At 36.9% G+C, this 20,881-nt stretch overlaps 1 protein-coding gene across 2 annotated transcripts; it reads right to left on the reverse strand.

Moving 5' to 3' along the window:
• Nucleotides 1-2,573: 2,573 nt before the first annotated feature.
• fbxo25 (F-box protein 25) lies at nt 2,574-20,158 on the reverse strand. Of its 2 annotated transcripts, none has more exons than XM_036591026.1 (10): nt 20,027-20,158; nt 19,272-19,402; nt 15,384-15,487; nt 13,036-13,085; nt 12,837-12,929; nt 12,644-12,737; nt 11,053-11,237; nt 9,045-9,227; nt 6,207-6,350; nt 2,574-3,564 (listed from the first exon to the last, which is right to left on the reverse strand). In XM_036591026.1, the coding sequence occupies exons 2-10, from the start codon at nt 19,397-19,399 to the stop codon at nt 3,475-3,477; spliced, it is 1,071 nt and encodes a 356-aa protein (XP_036446919.1). In that variant the 5' UTR covers nt 19,400-19,402; nt 20,027-20,158; the 3' UTR covers nt 2,574-3,474. The 2 variants fall into 2 exon arrangements, with proteins under 2 accessions (XP_036446919.1, XP_036446918.1); XM_036591025.1 differs by lacking the exon at nt 2,574-3,564 and adding an exon at nt 4,921-5,055.
• Between the last annotated feature and the right edge of the window lie 723 nt (nt 20,159-20,881).

Genomic DNA, 20,881 nt, shown 5'->3' on the forward strand with positions numbered 1-20,881 from the left:
TTTAGTGAAAAAAATGGCTCTGTGTAGAACCTTGAATACTAAAAGAACCTTTTGCATGATTAAAGGGTTCGTTGTATCATTAATGGGTTCTTCAGACTGATTTAGACTGTGTTTTATATGGTTCTATATAGAAGCTTTTTGAAAGGGTTCCATATATAGCACCAAAAAGGGTTTTTCTATTGTTATAGGCTCGACAATGTAAAAAAGAAGAACACTTTTCAAAAAGGTTCTATATAGAACCATCCACAGCATTCTCCATCAATCAGAAGAACACTTTAATCATGCAAATGTTTTTTTCATTGTTCATGGTTCCACATAGAACCATTTTCTTTACTAAAGAACACTGGAGGACCCACCATTTTTAGGAGTGTATTTTATTTCACTTTTGTCTTAGTTTAGTACTTGTTAACAGTCTGTGTTTGTCTGGTCTGTTTAGTATGTTACACATCATACATGTGTGACTCACCAAAACAAATTTCTTGTATGTGTAACATACTTGGCTAAATAAAGTGATTCTGATTCTGATATACACAATTGTTATGTACACTATGGGCCATTTTTAATGAAGCTCATTGATTAGCCTAGTCTTGGTCTAAATTGAAGGTTGATTCATCATTGAAAATTTTATTTAGGTTCAAATGCAAATTCCAGCAATTTTTCTAAATTTCTGCATAATTCAGTTACAAAGATGTAACATTCTGAGGGGTTTGATGTGAAATTGTTCAATGTAGAGAAACTTACACACTCAGATTTCTTTGCAGTGGTGGTGATAGGAACCAGGGGTCACAATGTCTACAACACAAATATAGCCATTTTATTCACTATCCAAAACCACCAGTGAACCTACGCATGTCTTCTGAGTTTTAATATGTAATGTTGATGATGGTAAAATAGTGATAAATCTGAAAAACAGTTTTCTTTGGGGACTATTCTGCCCTACAACACCCTGCATGTATCCCTCCACCATAACTTTCAGTGAGGGAGCTTTTAGAGCCATTAAACTCTTTAGACGTCTGGTTCCTATCACCACCACTGTGAACAACAGTTTCTGAAGTTTCTCTACAACAGAGCATTTCACATTAAACCACTTTGAAGGACTATTTACATCTCAACAATTGAAATATGGAAGAATTTGGAAAGATTGATGGAATTCCTCTTTTAATTTAATCTGCGTCTGAAAGTGGTCAGATCGCCCCCTGCTGTTTGCGTTCAAAGCTTAGATTAAGAATGAATTTGATGTGCTGAGGTATAGAATAATGTGCAGTGTCATATTTGACACTATGTCAATGATCCAAACGACTAAGGGACAGGAAGATACAGAAATAGAGTCTAGAAAGCCTGTCGCATGGATGACGTCACTGTCACGGAGCCAATACAGTGGCGTTGTCACTGAGTCATGGGTTTTGTAGGTCAACTGTATTTTAAGTGTTTTTAAATTAATTCTCAGAAGTTTCCCTATGGTGAAATGAATGGCAACCAGCAGATGATGTAGGTCTGCCCTTTCTCTCCCTACATGTCCAAAAGTTTAAAGAGGAATTCCACCAATTTTCAAAATTTCTGGACAATTAAATGGTTAATAAAACAAAGCAATTCAGAGTGATTTGATGTGAAATGCTCCAATCTAAAGAAACTGTCAGAGTCAGAAATGTTCACAGTGGAGGTGATAGGAACCAGAAGTGTTTAATGCCTCTTAAAAAAACATAATAATAAGCTACTGAAACCGAATGGTTATGAATATGCTGCCTAATGACAGGTCCATGCAGGGTGTTATAAGGCAAAATATTGCCCAAAGGGAATGGATTTTTTTTTAGACTGACCATTATCTGAACATATTCAACATTATATCCAAAATCAAAAGACACATGTAGGTTCACTGGTCATTTCGGATAGAAAATAAAATGGCTATATTTGTGTTGTAGACATTGTGACCCCTGATTAATATCACCACCACTGTAAAGATATCAGAGTTGGTGAGTTTCTCTACATTGAATCATGACTGAATGACATTGTTTACATCTCAACCATTGAATTATGCAGAAATTTTGAAAAATCAATGGAATTCCACTGTCCATACACCCAGAGTGTGCTTTTCTGTTAACTGATTTGATGTAAATATGTTTTATAAATAAATTTGATTCAAACTGAAACCGTACCGGGCAGCACGGTGGCGCAGTGGGTAGCGCTGTTGCCTCACAGCAAGACCGGCCTGGGTTCGATTCCCAGCAGGGTGACTAGGGTCATTTCTGTGTGGAGTTTGCATGTTCTTCCCGTGTCTGTGTGGGTTTCCTCCGGGTACTCCGGTTTCCTCCCACAGTCCAAAAACATGCAGTCAGGCTGATTGGACATGCTAAATTGCCCCTAGGTGTGAGTGAGTGTGTGACTGTGTATGTCTGTCTGTCTGCCCTGCGATGGACTGGCGACCTGTCCAGGGTGTATCCTGCCTTCTGCCCAATGACAGCTGGGATGGGCTCCAGCACTCCACCGCGACCCAGAAGGATAAGTGGTTTAGATGATGTATGTATGAAACCGTACCTTACAGATGATTTCTCCCTCAACAACAGATTCCAAAGAGCTAACTTTTCATCAAAAGATTTAATCAGCATTATAGGTTTCCATGTTTCTATCAAATCTCCAACAGTACCATCAAGGTGGACCAACTTCTATTACAAATACATTCCTGGAATACCAAAGGAATATTACAAAGTCAAGAGAAAGGATATAAAATACATTTGTTTCATAAATAGCAATGCTTACATCATTTTTCCCGCGACTCGATTTGAGAAAAGTGGATCATAAAAAGTCACTCTTTTTTGTACGGCAAATAACACAATGCAAATGTACACTTTAGTGTCAATACGTCAGATATATGCACGGCACGAGGAAGTAACACAAGGAAAAACCGACGTAAACACAAACCTACAGCTACTTCAAACGTGCAAACAGTTGCTATGAAAAACGAAGTCGGACTGGAACGGCTTCTTCTGCTTTCTCCCAAAGTACTTCAGTCTCTTCCTGTAGCATGCAGCAAAGCCTCATTATTATCTACCCCCACCCCTAAACATATATCTACACCCCTCTCTCCCTTAGACCAGCACTTAATATCATGTAGAGCTCACTGCTCTGAAAACAAAGGACAACATGACAGACAAGAAAACACTGAAACCATGACATCTTTCTAATAAGCCCTTAAAGTTTGGGTGAAGGAGGAAAAAACAACAAAAGACACCAGTCGTTTCATAACGGCAAATGAGAGATTCGGCTTTTTTCACACGCGCTGCACCCACAGGTTGGCAGTCCAGCTAAAGGATAGGAAATAGAGTGTTTTTTGAAGGAAAAATGAGTCAGAAAGAAGGAATCAGAGTTCGGTCTGAGGTGTATTTAGCAGATTGAAAGTCATTGTCATTGGGGAGTGGCTGGAGTGGAAGATTCGGAGCTGTGCAGGTGCCTGTGAAGTCTAGAAAACAATGCAGAGCTTCAGAATTTGAACAGGTCAATGAAGTGCTGAGGAGAAACAGGTGTCAGGCAGCTGTCTGGGTCATTTGCTGTGCAGGGATGCCCCGTATCCTGAGAGAGAGACACAGACAGAAAAAGAGTGAGCAAGTATTTAGCCCCAAATCTATAGGACTTCACAAAATTCTTCCCTTACTTTAAAATAAAATTAATTGATCAGCCAAGACTGTCTGAAGTTTAGTTCGTAGACTGTACACTACATTATATAGCCTCATAGATTGCAGTGTGCTATATAACCTTGTAGATTATATAGTACATTATATTGCCTCGTAGATTATATAGTATGCTATGTACCCTTGAAGATTAAACAGTATGTTATATAGTACGTTATATAGCCTCATATACTATATAGTGCACTATATGACCTTGTAGACCATATAGTACATTATATAGCCTCGTAGACTGTATAATACATAATATAGCCTCATAGATTGTATAGTATGCTATATAGCCTTGTAAAATATATACGGTAGTACATTATATGGCCTCATATAGTATATAGTGAGCTATATAACCTTGTGGATTATATAGTACATTATATTGCCTCATAGATTATATAATATGTTCTATTACATTGCAGACTATATAGCACATTGTATAGCCTCTTAGACTATATAGTACATTATATAGCCTCATAGATTGTATAGAGTGCCATATAACCTTGTAGATTATAAAGTACATTACCTAGCCTTGTAGACTGTATAGGACATTATATAGCCTCATAGACTATATAGTACATCATATGGCCTCACAGATTATATAATACGTTATATAGCCTCATAGTGTATAGTATGCTATATAACTTTGTAGACTATATTGAGCATTATATTGCCTCATAGATCATATTGTACGTTATACAGCCTCATATTGTATCATATTATATAGTGTGCTAAATTACGTTGTAGATTATATAGCACATTATATCGCCTCATATTTTATATAGTGCACTATATAACCTTGTAGACTATAAAGTACATCACCTCATAGATTATATAGTACTTCATATAGCCTGATAGATTATATAGTACACTATATAGCCTTGTAGATTACAAGGCTATATAGTGTATACAGTATGCTATATAGCTTTGTAGATTGTATACTACATTATAGCCTCGTAGCTCCAGTGCAAACCAGACACATTCACACATCAAATGTCCCTGCTCTGTAAATTAGCTTTTAGCCTTTATCGAAAGCATCACTTTAAGCACATCCTAAAGAAGTATAGTACAGTATGGCGTAGTAAATATAGACAGTAAGTTAAAATGGGCTTCAATAAAGAAGAATGGTTAACAGCAACAATGAACAAGTTTGTATTTGGCAGAAAGCAAATGCATGCAGATGGGTTAAAGAGCCAAAGGAGGAGAAATGTACACAGGACAAAGCTTTTATTAGAGAAAGAATGAAAGGACTGTAGTGTCAACATGATCAGAGCTGAATGAAGAATATAGAAGGAGAAACTGAAAGAAAGGCAAAGCAGGACAGAAAAAGGAACAAAGTGGTTAAAGATTCAGCTTGTACCTTAAAGAGCAAAGCCAGGTGTCTGTCCTTTAGGAAGGAAAGGGCCAGGATAGGAACAGTAAGGGTAACCAGAAGCAGAGCAAAAAGGGCAAAAGTTAAAGGTTGCAGAGGAGAGCACTGAGGATTTAGAGGAGGGCAGTGAAGTGGTTATAATTTGGGCTCGCACAAATCAAACAGCTGAACTAGGGCTGCATGATATGGACAAAATACCAAATTGTAATTATATGGCTACATATGATTGTGATATGGTTTGTAATGTAGTAATCATCTTGCTGTAACAAGTTTAAGTGCAATTCCACCAATTTTTCAAAATTTCTGTATATTTCAGAGGGTCATTTGTCAAGAATGTCATTCAGAGTGATTTGATGTGAAATGGTTCATTTTAGAGAACTGCGTTACTGTGATCAATAACGTTACAATATGATTTTCTGACAACAACAACAAAAAAAAAACTAAATAAATAAAATGTATTAAAAATGTTTTAGGCCAAAAGCTTATCATGAAGTTATCGTAAAACAATGTCTCAGGCATCAGGACATGTAATTTCCTGATGTAATAATTTTCTGTGAGGAAGTTTTGAGTGGCATTAAACACTTGGGATGTCTGGTTCCTATCACCACCAGTATAAATAATTTTGACCCAGCAAGTTTCTACAGAACAGCGCATTTCACATCAAACTACTCTGGATAATCTTGTTTACTGTTAACCTCTTAAGCACCTAATTCTGCATAAAATTTGGAACATTAAAGCTCATTTGAATATTCCATCTTTTTATATCACTATGGCAAAAGCCAACATTGCAATAATGATAACAAATTAAATATTTCGCACCCTTAATTTGAACAGGTTAAATGCACCTGCACATTGAGAAAACTCATTCTGAAGAGCCACAAGATTGAAAACCAAGTATAAAATATCAAGAACTATGTAGACAATATCAATTCAAACTTTAATGTGAATGTGAATTTGGAATATAATTTTGAAGGCTACCTCCGAAGTTTGATACATACTCAATCCTGACAAGCCCAGTACAGCAATAAGGGGATGTAGAATACTCTTTAATGACTGGCTGCTTGTGAATTTTTTTTTGGACTGAGAGAGAAGTATCTACTTCCCGAAGTGGTGTGAAATATTTAAAATAGGATTTTCTGAGTCATGTCAGGAAGCTGCATGTTTACCTTCCAGAAGAGGATGCTACAGTGCCTGCAGAAGTGGAGTGTGTCTCCGTATTGCTCCTTCTTTGGGTAGTATTTCTGCAGCGTGAAGAACATCAGCTTCCAGTCCACATGGCCTTTCTCTGACAGAATCAAGTGTCTGCAGAACTGCACAAGCACAAACACAGGGCCTTCTGTCATAGCAGCACTGAAACACAGAGACTCATTCTTGCTTCTAAAACTCATTACGCTGTTGGATCAGCTTACAGTATCTGGGCCTGCAGCATATGGGTGGAGTGCAGGGTAGTTCAGTCTTGTCCGCACAGGGCCAGTGTGGCTGCAGGTTTTCATTCTGAACAAGCGGGAGCAGAGCTGATTTGGCTTGTTTAATTAGTTGGTCTCAGTCTTTTAACCATAGATCATTTGTGCTCCTGCTTTGTTAGAAGGAAAACTGCAGCCACACTGGTCATTGTGGATAAGATGGACATGTCTACACTGCCCTCTTGTGGAGTTAGGCAATAACGCATTGCCTCAAACTTCCCTACAGTTTGATTTGATTGTTTATGAACAGTTCAGGATCATTTTTATTTTATAAGTATTTTTAAAAATACAAAATACAATCAATACACAAATGAAACTGGAGAAGCCTTTTCACAGTAGTGGAAAACAGATAAAAAAAAGAGTTTTATTTTTGGATTTTTACATTTGAAATCAGCGCCGTAATTTACTTTTGGTGAAAAATGAGTGTGCTGTATACTTTAATCAATATTATTGTCTAAATATAATCAGTTCTAACACACAACCTTTAATCAATACATGCATTTTTACACCTCCACTATTATGTCTTGAGAAGCCTTATCTTGTCAGAAGAAGTATAAAAGGACAAAAGGTGGGCGATGTAATGATATTCACGCTATTCTGATAACATCACAATGATTTTCAAAACATATTGTAGATATCATCCCTACTTAAAGCGGAATTCCACTATTTTTTTTTTTAATTTCTACATAATTCAAAGGTTGAGTGGTAAACAAAGTAATTCAGAGTCGTTTGATGTGACCTCACAACACCCTGCACCTCTCTGCCAAGAACAGCTTTTAAAAAATACGATCAAAACTATCATAAAATGATGTCTTAGGCATCAGGCAGAGTATTAACTATTTAATGTAATAACTTTCTGTGAATGAGCTCTTAGCAGCTTTGAAATCTTCGTATGTCTGGTTCCTATCAGCACCACTGTGAACAATTCTGACTCTGTAAGTTTCTCTAGAATGGAGCATTTCACATCAAACCACTCTTAATGACTTAATGAAATTACATCTTAACAAATTAATTATACAGGTATGCAGTTATGCAACTGTGTTTTTTAAATCGCCAGTATCTATTCTTTTTGTCTGTTGCAATCATCAAACCTCAGACAACAAAGTATTGTGGCACATATCATATCACAGAAATGTCTTGAAGTGTAGGGATGTTATTTTTCTGCAATATCGCCCACCCCTACCACTATGTTACCAAGTGTAATCTCAACCATCATGGAACTATACCAGCTTTTGTTAAGAGAAATGTAGAAAAAAATGTGTGAAATCCACTCTTTCTTTTATTCTATTCACTCCTCTTCTTTTCATCTCTGTCTCTTCATCCTCTCTGTTTTTTCTCTGGCTCAGCATCAGTTCAGAAGATTAAGTCCTCATGCGCTTCCCTCAGGTCCTCCCAGTTTGGCATGACTGTATCATAGCAGCACAGAACTAAAACAACACTGTATCTATCATCTGTTATATCCACACAGTGGAGTTGGCAATGTGAAAAAATAACATGACAGTTGAAGCTGTCAGTCGACTAAAAATCTAATTTACACATTTTCTCCTTATCCCAAATGTAGTCCACCAGCCAAGACAGGTCTTTTTCTTCAGTTTTGTACTTGAGTGATGAAGCTGATGTGGTTAACAGTAACAGAGGCCTATTCCCCACCAACTAGCACTGTGCAAACTGCATGTCTGCAGCATGTTAGGTAATCGCAAAGATAACTGCTGAAGTGGTTTTGGACATGATATGGTATACTGTAATCTAAGAAATAGACAGACGCCCAAACAAAATCCAGGCTTCAAGAGACCGTACTAATTGGTGGCTATAAGAAAAAACTACGAAACGTTTTTGATTTAATTGTCTGAACTATCACTTTAACCCTCTATTACATGGTGTTGCCATATGGCAACAATTACTTTATCTCAATTTTACTAAAAAGCAGTAATATAAAATCTGTGTTTACCTATTTAGTTGTGGAAAAAGGGTCTTTTACTTTGAAAGGACAAATACTTCATGGCATCACATGAAAAGGAATTCGTATTATGATGTTGTTATTACCATACATCGAAAATACCAACTGAAATTGTATTGATTTCCAATATTTGTAAATATTAGGTCATAAATTTTAAAAGTATAAGTTGGATTTGCTTGGTCTTATTTTCAATAAAAGGATGTTTTTAGAGAAAAAATAGATTAGAAAAATAGACGAAACGTTGGTTTAAAAAAGTGAAAATAAGTAAACACGTAACCTGCAGGAAACAAACTTAAATATGCCACCTTACTACAGATGTCGGTACACAATTTCTATTTATTTGCTATTTGAGTTTAATATATTGGAAAGAGACAAAAAACTGTGTCATAACTTCCACAGACCACACTTTAAGTTTTATTATTTTTTCAATATGTTAAATTCAGCAGATTCAAACAGTAATTGTGCACTAAAAAGTGCAGTAGTGTATTCTCTGTAGAGGATGTGTTCACTTGTTTTTACGTAGAAAATAACAAAACATAATTTGACCAATCCTTTGCATACGACTGTATCTCTATCTGTCTCACCTGTTTCTCAGCAAAGTGAAACTGGCACAGCTTCTTCCACAGCTGCCGATCCTCACTGAGCATGTGCAAAGTAGGCGTGGCCTGTCCCAGGTTGATGATGTCACAGGCATCGCTAAACTTATACAGGATGTTGTTCTGCATGTGCAGAGGAAGGTCGCTCAACGTCATGCCGCTGGAGATTTGCTGGAAATGGGATTTGGAATTTTCTGCATTACAACAGTGTTTCAAGTAAGGCTGTCATGATTTTGTGATTATAATCAATTACTTGATTTAAAAATTTTAAATGACCGTTCTCAATGAATCGGCTTAGGGAATAGTTTGCAGTTTGAAAGATAGTATCAGCACGTCATTATAAATCCGTGCTCAGCAGTCTGAATATTCTCCACAGGGGGGAGCTATTAGTACTATTAGCGCTCAAATTATTTCTAACTTGCAGCACTGAAAAAGAGTGTTTGGGTATGATTTTAACTTACATGATTTTATATGGATTGGAACGGAAGTCTATTTATATGGAAGTGTGTCAATCTCTGTGTTTTCCACTTTCAGAACAACAGTGCAAAATAAAAGCAAAAATAATGTTATTGAGGATGTTAGATTTCACATACCATATATACTTTAATCATTTTATAAAATAGTAATGGTAATAAAATAGTAATATTTTATCTAAACTGTTTTTATTTATTGTCAGTTCAGAAAGAATGCATTTTCTCTATCACCTTGTGGTTTTTTATGTTTAGTACATTTACAAAAATGTATAAATAAAATACAAATGTAATGAAAAAATAAATAAACGATTTCGGCCAGGTGTCTATGTTGATTTTGGTTTCCTGGGATTTTCATTTCACTGCATCACAAACACAAAGCAAATGTCTTCGAGTGTAAATAAGATCTCCTTTGCTCCTCAAGAAACGGGTAAATGGTGAAACAGTGGGCTACTCTCCATTTTGGAAAAGTGTCCTCTCCATAAGTAGTACGGAGAGCTTTATTCATTCAGAAGCTGAAACTCTGAGTGCTTCCACACAGGCTATAACTCAGATGTTTGTACACTGTTAGAAATAAAGGTTCTGTGCAGGTACATTTTTCATTCATCAAGGTACAAACAATGTAAATGTATCCTCAAAGGTACAACAGAGGTTTTAAGGTCCAGTTGTAGACTTTAAATACGTTTTTTCCAGGTGAAAAGTACATATTTGTACCTTTTCATAATCTAACGTTTTAAAACAGAGCAATAAAATAAAAAGCCTGGAGACGAGACGGGGTGTGTGGAGCTAATACAACTTAGAAAATATAATTTCAGTGGATTATGGTACAATTATGTTCCCTGACTAAAGGAACTGGATGTACCCTTGAGGGTACCACCCCAGTGGGGTGCTGCCCCAGTGACAGTTTCATACTCTTTTTTCTGAGAGTGTGGCCCAGTCTAAGCTCCATTTGAGCTGTTTTCAGAGATTCTGATCCTTTCAGTGTTTGTGAAAAAAAGTTCTGTTTGCTGGAACACAGCTGCTCCTTCAGCTTGGCTGTTGTCATGCCAGTGCCAGAAACGATTGTGATTGGTCAGTGAGTTTTTGTCGCTGGCGAAAGTTTGCAAAAATTGAACACTGGGCAAATAAAATAATGTTGCATTTTAGCCATCCAAAAAATCATGTTCTAAGGGTCATGTTTGGTGTGCAAGACACTCTCAATTATATATATATAAATATATATTTATATATAAATCATTTGCTGTTGTGCAAATAAATTGTACAAAGTCAGGAATCCCAAAGAGTATTCTAGAATTCTGTTGGGGTCTAAAGGGTTAAAAAACGACCCGATTATTTGTCAGAATCATCGCTTCATTACTCAATTGCCAATATAATCCATAACGACGGCCTTAGTTTTAAGCATTCTTTTTACCACAACATAAGCATAAGAAACATAACGCTGCTCTAAAAAATACAAACATCATGCTGACTATTCAGTTAACTTTAGTAAATCAACAGTCATACACTCACACAAACACACTGTGTACCTTAGGGATCTGTAAATTGTTAAGCTGTTGCTGCCAGTTGCTGATGGCTTCCAGGCGACAAACCCAGATGTTGATGTTGCCAACGAGCACGGACTTGCCGACCTCCCGCATGAGAGTACACAGTCCCGAGCTGAGGTCCTCCAGCAAAGCTTTGATCAGCCGCGGGTTCTGATGATCGTCCAGGACTAAGCCCATTACACAAAAAATCCAGTTAAGAATTTATTCACATAACATTAACCCCTTAAACTCTAAGGGTCTGTATGCAGCCCACACAATTCCTCACTCTTATAACTACATACGTTACACAGCACTTTTATAGTCGTGACTGAATCATCCATGGTAATTACTTAATACTATCTCTTAAAGGGCCCATATCCTGTTTTTTTTCTTGAATTTTATTTTTCTCCCTGTAGTCTACTTATAATGTTTGTGTACGTTTAAGAACCAAAAACAGTCATAATTCACTTTTACAAGACCATTTTTCCACCACTCTTTACTCCTTAGAATTAAACAGACTGTTTTTGTTACTGTGCCTTTTTATATGTAAATTGCCTCTGGTCTGATTGGCTGTCCTGTATCCTGTCTCTTTTAAAAAGCAGTCCAGGCTGAAACACTGCCCATTACTTTTGCATGAATGGGCGGGATTAAACCACTACAAGCTGAATAGGTGGAAATATATAAATGTGTTAGCTCTTGTGACGTCACAGAAACAAATTGGGCTGTTTTTGCAGATTAATTTTATACATGGACTGAATGCACTGGGTTAAACTGGGTTAACATTGTTAAACTTTAACAGTGTTTACATATTACATCGAACTCTTTTACTTCAAAAAAGCAAAGAAAAATTAGAAAAAAAGTTTTCCATGAAATGGGCCCTGAACAAATAAAATAAAAAATAAAACTGAACAAATAAATAAAGTTGGAATCAGGACTGTAAGTAAGCCTGCACTGAAATTCATTAAAATGTGTAATTTCCACATAACTAAATATATTAAATTAACACAATTATTGCCAAAAATAAGTCAACTAAAGGACAAATTCTGCTGTCAAAATATATTTATTCATATGGAAATGATGTACAAGATGATGCTTCAAGGATTCTTTAGTAAAGAAAATGGTTCTATAAAGAACCATGAACACTTAAAGAACCATCATGAAAGGGTTCTTCAGATTGACAGAAAATGTGCATGAATGTGCTATAGATGATTGTATTAAGAACCTTTTTGAAAAGGGTTCTATGTAGCACCCAAAGGGTTCTTCTACTGTTACAAGCTTGACACCGTAACAATAAAAGGATTCTTTTAGGTGCTATATAGAGTCATTTTCAAAAATGTATAATACAATATATAATATTCTATATATATATATATATATATATATATATATATATATATAAAACAATATATAATATTCTTCATCAATCTGAAGAACCATTTCACCATGCAAAGAACCATTTAAGTATGAAATGCTTCTTTGAGTGTTCATTGTTCATTATTCTTATTAAAGAACCCTTGAAGAACCATCTTTTTTTAGTGTGCACATCCAAATCAAGTAAATTCAGCGCATTACATTTTTCAGTGCTGCATCTCACCCTTTCTCACAATCTTCTCCAGCACATTGAAGTAGTTCTTCTGAGCAGCGCCGCTCAAAGACGTCAGCTGGGACTTTGCAATCAAGTGCAGAAGCTAAAGGGAAAAGCGAGAGCAAGACAGACAGAAACACACTGAGCTCCTCTATTCTCTCAGAGAACAATTACATCTTTGAAACAAAACAGAACATCTTACTTTTACTACATAGTTGAATCTGCGCACGTCCTGGATGGCACTGGAGAAGTCCAGCCTGTTGAAAGCCTCGCCCAGCGTGCAGTAGCCATGTCTCTGTAGAGACAAACGTACAGACCAAATAAAACATTTTTTTTTCTTGTTTTATTCTGTTGTTGACTTCTGTGAAAGTTTTGTGCAGTACTCGGAATCAACCACTCACCTCTCTTGTGCTCTCTTTCTGAATGTAGATCCATCTCTCCTTGTACAAAACTAGAAACAAATGTCATATTGTGGTTACGTTGCAATACCCTAAAACTAAGTGAGAAAATATTTGCTGATATTACAGACAGACAGCGGCATTTGTACATTACATAGTAATAGATAAGGCTGTGTGTTTGCTGTGGTCTTACAGCAGTGATTGTAAATCAATATACTGCATGCATAGAAAATAGAACAGAAACAGCCAATACCAGACTCAACTATGTATTTGCAGTGCACTGCAAAAACCTCATTAGCCAATACAGTATCAACACATTATAGCACATTTATTTAGCAAGGTTGCATTGAAACAGGCTATCAAGAACTGATGCAAAAGCAAAACCAAACAGACTCAAAACAGAAAAATCCCAAATGGAGTGTTCAATCTGACTGCATTCAGAAGATAAACTACATTTTGTGTAGTCTGCAGGTGTACTGTAAAGATCACAGCATCAGAGCAGTTTGAAAATGCAGTGGAAAGCAGACTGAACACCTGCAAAACTAAGTGATGGGCTCATATCATTGAGTAATATTAATCGGGTCAACAATTCACCAATAAGAAATGACACTTTCAGCTCCATGGCTCTTCATTCAACAGCATTGGGAGCTTTTTAAATTCCAAATGAGCTAATTTAGTAATATTTTCTATCTTTTCATTTTCAACAAGTCTTAAGCTGTTACACCCAGAATATGACGCAAATCAGCGACACGAAAATGTGAAATATATAGATACAATTTCTTCACATCAAAACCACACATACCTGCCGTGTTGTTCGTACCACAACAAAAAAAATGAAATAAATAAATTAAAAAAACAAACAAACAGGCAGAATGTCTATCAAAAAAATGTCTGTTGCTTCTTATGAAATGGGACTGACATTGCGCAGAATGCTTTCCACTTTGAAAAAGGAGAAAGAAGAGTTTCTACACCTCATTCAGGAACTAAAACCTTCAGAAAAGCTCTTTCACACAGCTCAGATCTCCGTAAGTCAGTTAGAGCTGATTTCGGAGGTGCAGCTCCACATGAAACAAAGCACAAACAAATGAGCGGTTCTCATCTTCAAGTGCAAATAAGATATTTGCTCCACACAGAATGAGCAAACGGTGAGAGAGGCCACTGTTCATTTTGGAAAGAATGAAGAGCTTCATTACTTCATTCAGAAGCTGAACCTTTGAGCGCTTCCACATGTAACACAGATGTTTGTGGCCCAGATTGAGTCCCGTTTGAGCTGCTTTTAGAGATTAATTTTGACGTTTGAAAAAAGTTCTATTTGCTGGTACTGCAGAGCCATCATCTTGGTTGTTGCCATGCCAACGGCAGAGATGACGGTGACTGGTCAGTGCATTAATGTCAGCAGCGAAAGTTAGCAAAAATTGAACATAACACAAATAAAATAATTTTGCATTTTCCCTGATGGAAAAATTATGTCTGGTGTGCAGGACATCATCAGTTATACATGTGCTTCAAATAATTTATTGTTGTTCGAATAAACTGCACAACTGAATCGCGCTCAGTGTGTAAAGCCTTTAGACTACACTGTAATTGACAAAAATTGCATTATATTATAAAATGCTATTTTAAGAAATATGAAACTATCGAAAAGTTACAGAAAGAAAACTCATAACAACTCCTAGTACAAAGACACACTTTGTGTTAATGAAAAGACAGGAACACAGATAGAAACTGCAAGAAAAGAACATACTCTGAATGCTGAATGACTGAAAAGTATAATTCCTAATGTTGTTCAATCCTTAATTTAGCAGATTGCTAAATTTAAGGATTGAATAACATTAGGACATCTCTGACTGACAGGAAGAGAACAGGGAATAAAAAAGAGGGAGTAAAAAAGGGAATGGGGAATAAAAAGAGGGAGTAAAAAAGTATCAAGTTTGTGCTTTTCTGCGTGCTCCTGTTTATTTCAAATGAGAAGCACCAATACTCGTTGGCAAAAAGCTTACCATAGAGGCTTGCATTTGAGATTGGTCAGATTTCCGCAATTTGTGAGAGACAGCTTGCTGAACAGCTGTTTTGATGTACCAATGTACTTGACAATATCATTTTGAGATTTCGTTGGACATAAAATACGTTATGTAATCAAGGATCACATGGTGTAGCTAAAAAAATAATAGTCTATCTACATGTCCTTTTAGAGTCAACGGATCATGATTTTTCACCATAAATGGTATTGAGACCTCCCTGTACAACAGTATAAATTTATAGCATGTCCCACATTAGGTTTAGAGAGTTATTGTTTAACTAGAGATAAGGGAGATAGGGAAGAAAAGGCAATCTCATGTGATAATACTTACACTGCGATTTGGTATTGTTGTTGACGTAATCCTTTTTCCTCTTCTTGGCAGCTACTTCACATACGTCTCCAGCATACAGGTTCTCCTTGTTTTCATTGTCCAGCCTATAATAAATGATGCAGGAGTTATGCGTATGAAATGTTAAACAATTCTCACTGTACATATACCAGTGGCATCTCTACATTAGGGGCTGGCCCCACCAGATGTCGCTGTGGAGAAGTGCACGACATGATCAATAATTCAGTATAACAACTAGTATATATATTTTTCTTCATAACTAACATCGTTACGCGTTTATTAAATATGACATTGGAAGGGAAGTCCAATACATTCCAAATATCTTCCTGTACCTGTTGTGTAAATGCCAGCAAACTACCTACTTCTCCAAGCATTCTTGGTTTGGTGGCCGTGGGGCCGGCCTGTCAGCGTTCGTCTAATCAAGTGAGCACTTAAAAACACTCTGCACATGTTCAACGCGCTTTCAATAACCAGCTGTGGGGCCCAAACATGTTTACAGTATAGGCGTTGCTACGCAGCTCGCCATTGTTCCTCATTAGTTGTGGTAGCCACTCCTAATAGCAAGGCAAGATAATGAGTCAAGTTGAAAACATAATGAAAGTTAAATTTGGTACCCTGCCATTAGAGCAGAAACCAGAGACTAAACATTTGGGACCACACCAGCCAGAGGATTTCAACATCATTCAGTCTGGAAAACACAAAACTGCTCCTTCAATCCAGAGTGGTTCAAGAGAAAAACATGGCTAACAGCGAGTTCTGCACTCTTCTGCTTTCCTTGCCTGCTTTTGCTATGTTATCACTTGAATTCATCCATGGATTGGTGGACTTGGTGGAGAGAAAAGTTTTTGACAAGTTTGCCCAGATCATCGCACATCTCTTCTTTTCAAGCACAGGTCAGTGGACAACGTCACTGGTGAGTCATTTTGCATTATTACAAGGTGTTTTATTCCTAATGTCCGGAAAGCAACGTGTTCCCTGCTCTGACATGTTGTTTTCAATATGTATTTGCAGACCACAATGATCGTATATACTGCTAGATAACTTTGGATTTGTAATGCGATGCTGTATAACAGGGTTCTTTGAGATCAAATGTCATTATCCACTTCCACTAACTCCTGCACCATGTTACTACGTTAATTTGTGAATTTGTGATTTCATTGATGGAGTGCATTTGTGTTTGGATCAGGTTCGTGTGTAGCTTCATTGACGAGCCGACTGCTGCCCCTACAGTTTATTGTGGCAAATACTCATTAAACATGAATCAAATTTAATTTCATTATTGACATAATTATACATAATTTTATGTTTTGCAGATATTTTAATGTTTTTACATGAACCCAATGACCCACATCTCACACATTTACATGTGAATGTTCCAGGTGGTGTAGTCTTATGAATTTTTTCTCTGCTAGCATAGCAACCCAGTCTCCCCTTGTTGTCAATGAGATACATCTATCCACACTGTTCAAGAGTTGTAACAGTAATTAATCATGTTATTTTACAAACATATCATACACAATGGAGATTCAACTCCAAAAGGTATTTTAGATGCTTTATTCAATATTTGAAGCATTTTTAGGTAGGATATGCTATAAATTGTATACTAAAATATATTGCAATTATCTATTGACAATATTTTATTGTCTAGTTATGTCCTTAAATGTCTGACTTCCACTTTTCAAATATGAGGATTTCTGGATGTTACATGTATCTATTTATTTATTAGGGAGATAAGTCACAAAATTCGTTATTTGATTCCATATGATGATGTCTCGATTTGATATGATTTGATGGCTGAAAATATGCCTTACATTATTATGTCAGTGTTTCAATTTTCTGTTTATTAATATTCTAAAAGTACAATATTTGAAATAAAAATGGTGCTGTATTGTGTCCTGATCTAACATTCTTGCCCCATGCTGATATGTTAGCCCCAAGCTAACATGCTGATCATGATACAACAATATAACATGGTACGATACAATGCACCACAATACAATTTAACACAAATCTATCTATCTATCTATCTATCTATCTATCTATCTATCTACTCTACCTATCTACCTACCTACCTATCATTATTACTGTACTATCCAGTATGGGCCAAGAGGAGAATGAGTTCTACATTTGAATCCTGGCTCCTCTCAGTGTTTTTTCCTCATGCTCTTAGTTTGTTTTTCCTGACACTGCCTCCATTGGCGATGCTCATTAGGGGGTTCCCTCGTTTTGGGACAGTGTGTGCCATAGATAGCACTATGCAAATACAACTGACTTGTTTTGACTTCAGCCAAAGTGCTAAAACATGCAATACCTCTAGCTCTTTTAATTTTTTAAACCATTACCTGGATGGTCAGACATAAAGGTAAGAGTGTATGTGTATGAAAAAAGGATGATCCAACAGTCACTGAATACAGACAACAGTCAGTGTGCCCATGCATTAAAACCTACTCACTTCCTCCATGTCAGTGCGTGTATATCTAAGTACACGCTTCCTTGTGGCCCAGACCTGTTCTTACATCCGTTCCCATGACAGCACAGCCAAAATGAGCTATAATTATGGGGTGTTACTTTTAATCCATACTCAAGAGCCTACAGTCTGAATCTACATCATCAGTTTATACTAAATATTCACCTAGTTATGCCACGAGTGCTCTAATACAACTGCAGTGTATCGCTTGTATCGCTGTAGTGTAACCTCAGAGGCAGTACAACTCAGGTTGTTTAGTTACTTTTTAAAGTAACAGTGGCCATAATGAGAGAAAGAAGAGCCAGTAAGAGCTTGAATAGTGGAATATTTTACAAAGCAGGATTTCAGTTAACCGGATAACTTATTTTTTTTTTTTAAAGTAGATGGAATTTTTCCAAACATACTGCATTATGCAGCCATTAACATATAAAAAGTCATTCAGAACGGTTTGATGTGAAATGCAACATTCAAGGGAAACAAAGTCAGAATTGTTCATAGTGGTGATAATAGGAACTAAACGTCCAAAGCATTTAATGCTTGTAAAAGATACCTCACAGAATGTTATTACATGAAATGGTTATAAATACACTTCCTGATGCCTCAAACTGTGGTTTAGAATAAGTTTTGCAATGAGCTTTTGGCCGCTTGGTATTTTTTAAAAGCAATTTATGATAAAGAAGTACACGCAGGGTGTTATAAGGCAATATAGTACCTAAGATTCTTTTTTTTTCTTGTCAGTTTTGAATTGCAAATAAATAAGCATATATTTGGCAAGTTTCTCTCAACAAATCACCATAAATGGCTTTTGCTTACATCTTAACCATTGAATTATGCAGAAAAAAGTGGAAGAGACAAAATAACTGATAGTAAACATCAAACTTACTTTGAAATTAAAAATAAAGCCTGTCTTCCTGTTCATTAAAGCTTTCACACTCAGCATGAATCCAAGAACACAGAAAATCAATAAAAACGATGTCTGCCTTTTGCTTTTCATTTATTTTTACTCAATAATAAGCAACAGAATGAACCACCATCTAAATCCTTGCATTTTCGGCTGACAGACGCTCTAGATAATCAATTTATGAAAAGATTTTTGGGATGACACTTGTGTGACTGTCTCATTTAAATACTTTATAATTTTAACTCTATTTGTAATTGACCAAAATACCCATTAACATACTCCATATACGCCTAGGTCTGGAAGTGTTAAGGGACATTCCTACAGCCTGCAGCAAGCTCACGTTTGGACTTCTGTAATTAAGTTATCTAGATGTACTGAAAAAAATCCGCTTAGTGAAACAGAAACACCGCCCCAGGTCTGCATCTTCTTTAAGTATGAGCAAGCACAGGCTTTAACCTTAAGTTTCAGACGGCATCAAAAGCACCAAACTGAAAATCCTTACTCTTCCAGCTCCAGTTCATTGTTGTTATCCCTCAACTCGTGGCAGAAAAATTCGAAGGGTTTCCATCCGTCCTCGGTCTTGATCCAACTCCAACCAGGAGATCTCCAGTCTTGGCCCAAGAATGGCATCTTCTGCAGAGCCAACAAAAGAAAAAAACACCGAGTGACAAAGACGAGGCTGAAGTTGGCTCCTTATTCGCTCTCCGGCTTCCAGTTCGAATTTCCCCGTTCCACCTTAAATGGTGCAGCAGTTACATTCTGGCGCCTGGGGCTAATGCTATACAGGGTATACGGCGCCAGAAAGGAAGTGCTATACCATTTAAGGTGGAATGGGAACATTCGAACTAGAAGCCGGCGAATAAGATCTTCGTGTGACAGACCTGCTTTCTAACATATAAATGGACTTAACTGATACTGTCTGTTTTTTAATTGCCTATTTCACCACTTTATACGCAACGACACCAAAATCTTTTGGTATCTCCAGTAAATATTGCTTATTGGCGTTTGCTTTTCAATAGCTAACAGAAACCCGCCACATGATCTTTAATACTGTGCTGCATTTTGTCGATCTTCCTCCTTAAAAGCGCTAACGCTAGCTTAGCCATCATCATCTTTTTGCCAAAACGCAGAGGCTGCCCAAGACCTCAACGTTATCTTGCCTCAAAACGATTTAGCAGAGACGACATCTTAAAATATTGACAGCCGGTACTGTTTTATAGGCCTACAAAAGGTTTTATCTTGCCAAGCTTCGCTTACCGTGATTTCTTTGTTGTATGAAGAAAACAAATTGCTGCTTTTCTTTAATATTGACGGAAGTAAACAGTCAGTACAACGACATGTAGCCCCGCCCCCTTTTCCTTCTGATTGGCGGTTGTGTCTGTGTTTATTTTGTTGCTACCCGAAATCCCGTCGCTGATTGGCTGCCGCGCTTGTGCATCATTGGCAGTTTTATCCTGCGTGTTTTGCTCAGGCTTCTTCCTACACGTGAGTGGGGCGCCGCACATGTTCCCGTGTTTTGGTTTTGCACGGGAGGAAAGTGGGGATGTGGAGAGAGAAGAGAGGAAACAGCAGAGGAAAGTCTAAATGTGTGCTGTTCATCAGAGAAAAAAAAAAATATTTCATAGAGGAAATAATAGTCATAGACAATAATTATGCTGTTATAATTATACTTAACATTTTGCAGCAGTCACACATGCGTTCATGACTTTGTGTGTGTGCATGGCTGTGTGAATGCGTTCCTGTTTCAGCTGCTACCTTCCTTTTGCTCTGGCTCTGACTTGTGGTTAGCCTACTTTCTGCCTACAAGTAGGCTAGAAGTTAAAGTTTAATTATGTGCCAATAACACATTTATTTCATAAGCATGTGTGGCGTTGGCCTGGTCAGAGGTTACATAGCTGCTCTCAGACCATATTAGGACACGGCGGCTGTGTGATCTACGACTACAGACAAGGTGAATTTCAGAATCTGAAATACATTTTATAAAGGCAGTATTCAGAATAGCTTTTCAGAACACTTATTCAGAATAGTTTTTAGGAAAATACTTTTAGAATACTTATCCTCCCTCCTTTTACAGAAACGCCACGAATGCTTGTTTATTAAATATTTAAAATC

This window comes from Colossoma macropomum, unplaced genomic scaffold, assembly GCF_904425465.1.
Source record: "Colossoma macropomum unplaced genomic scaffold, Colossoma_macropomum, whole genome shotgun sequence".
Lineage (NCBI taxonomy): Eukaryota > Metazoa > Chordata > Actinopteri > Characiformes > Serrasalmidae > Colossoma > Colossoma macropomum.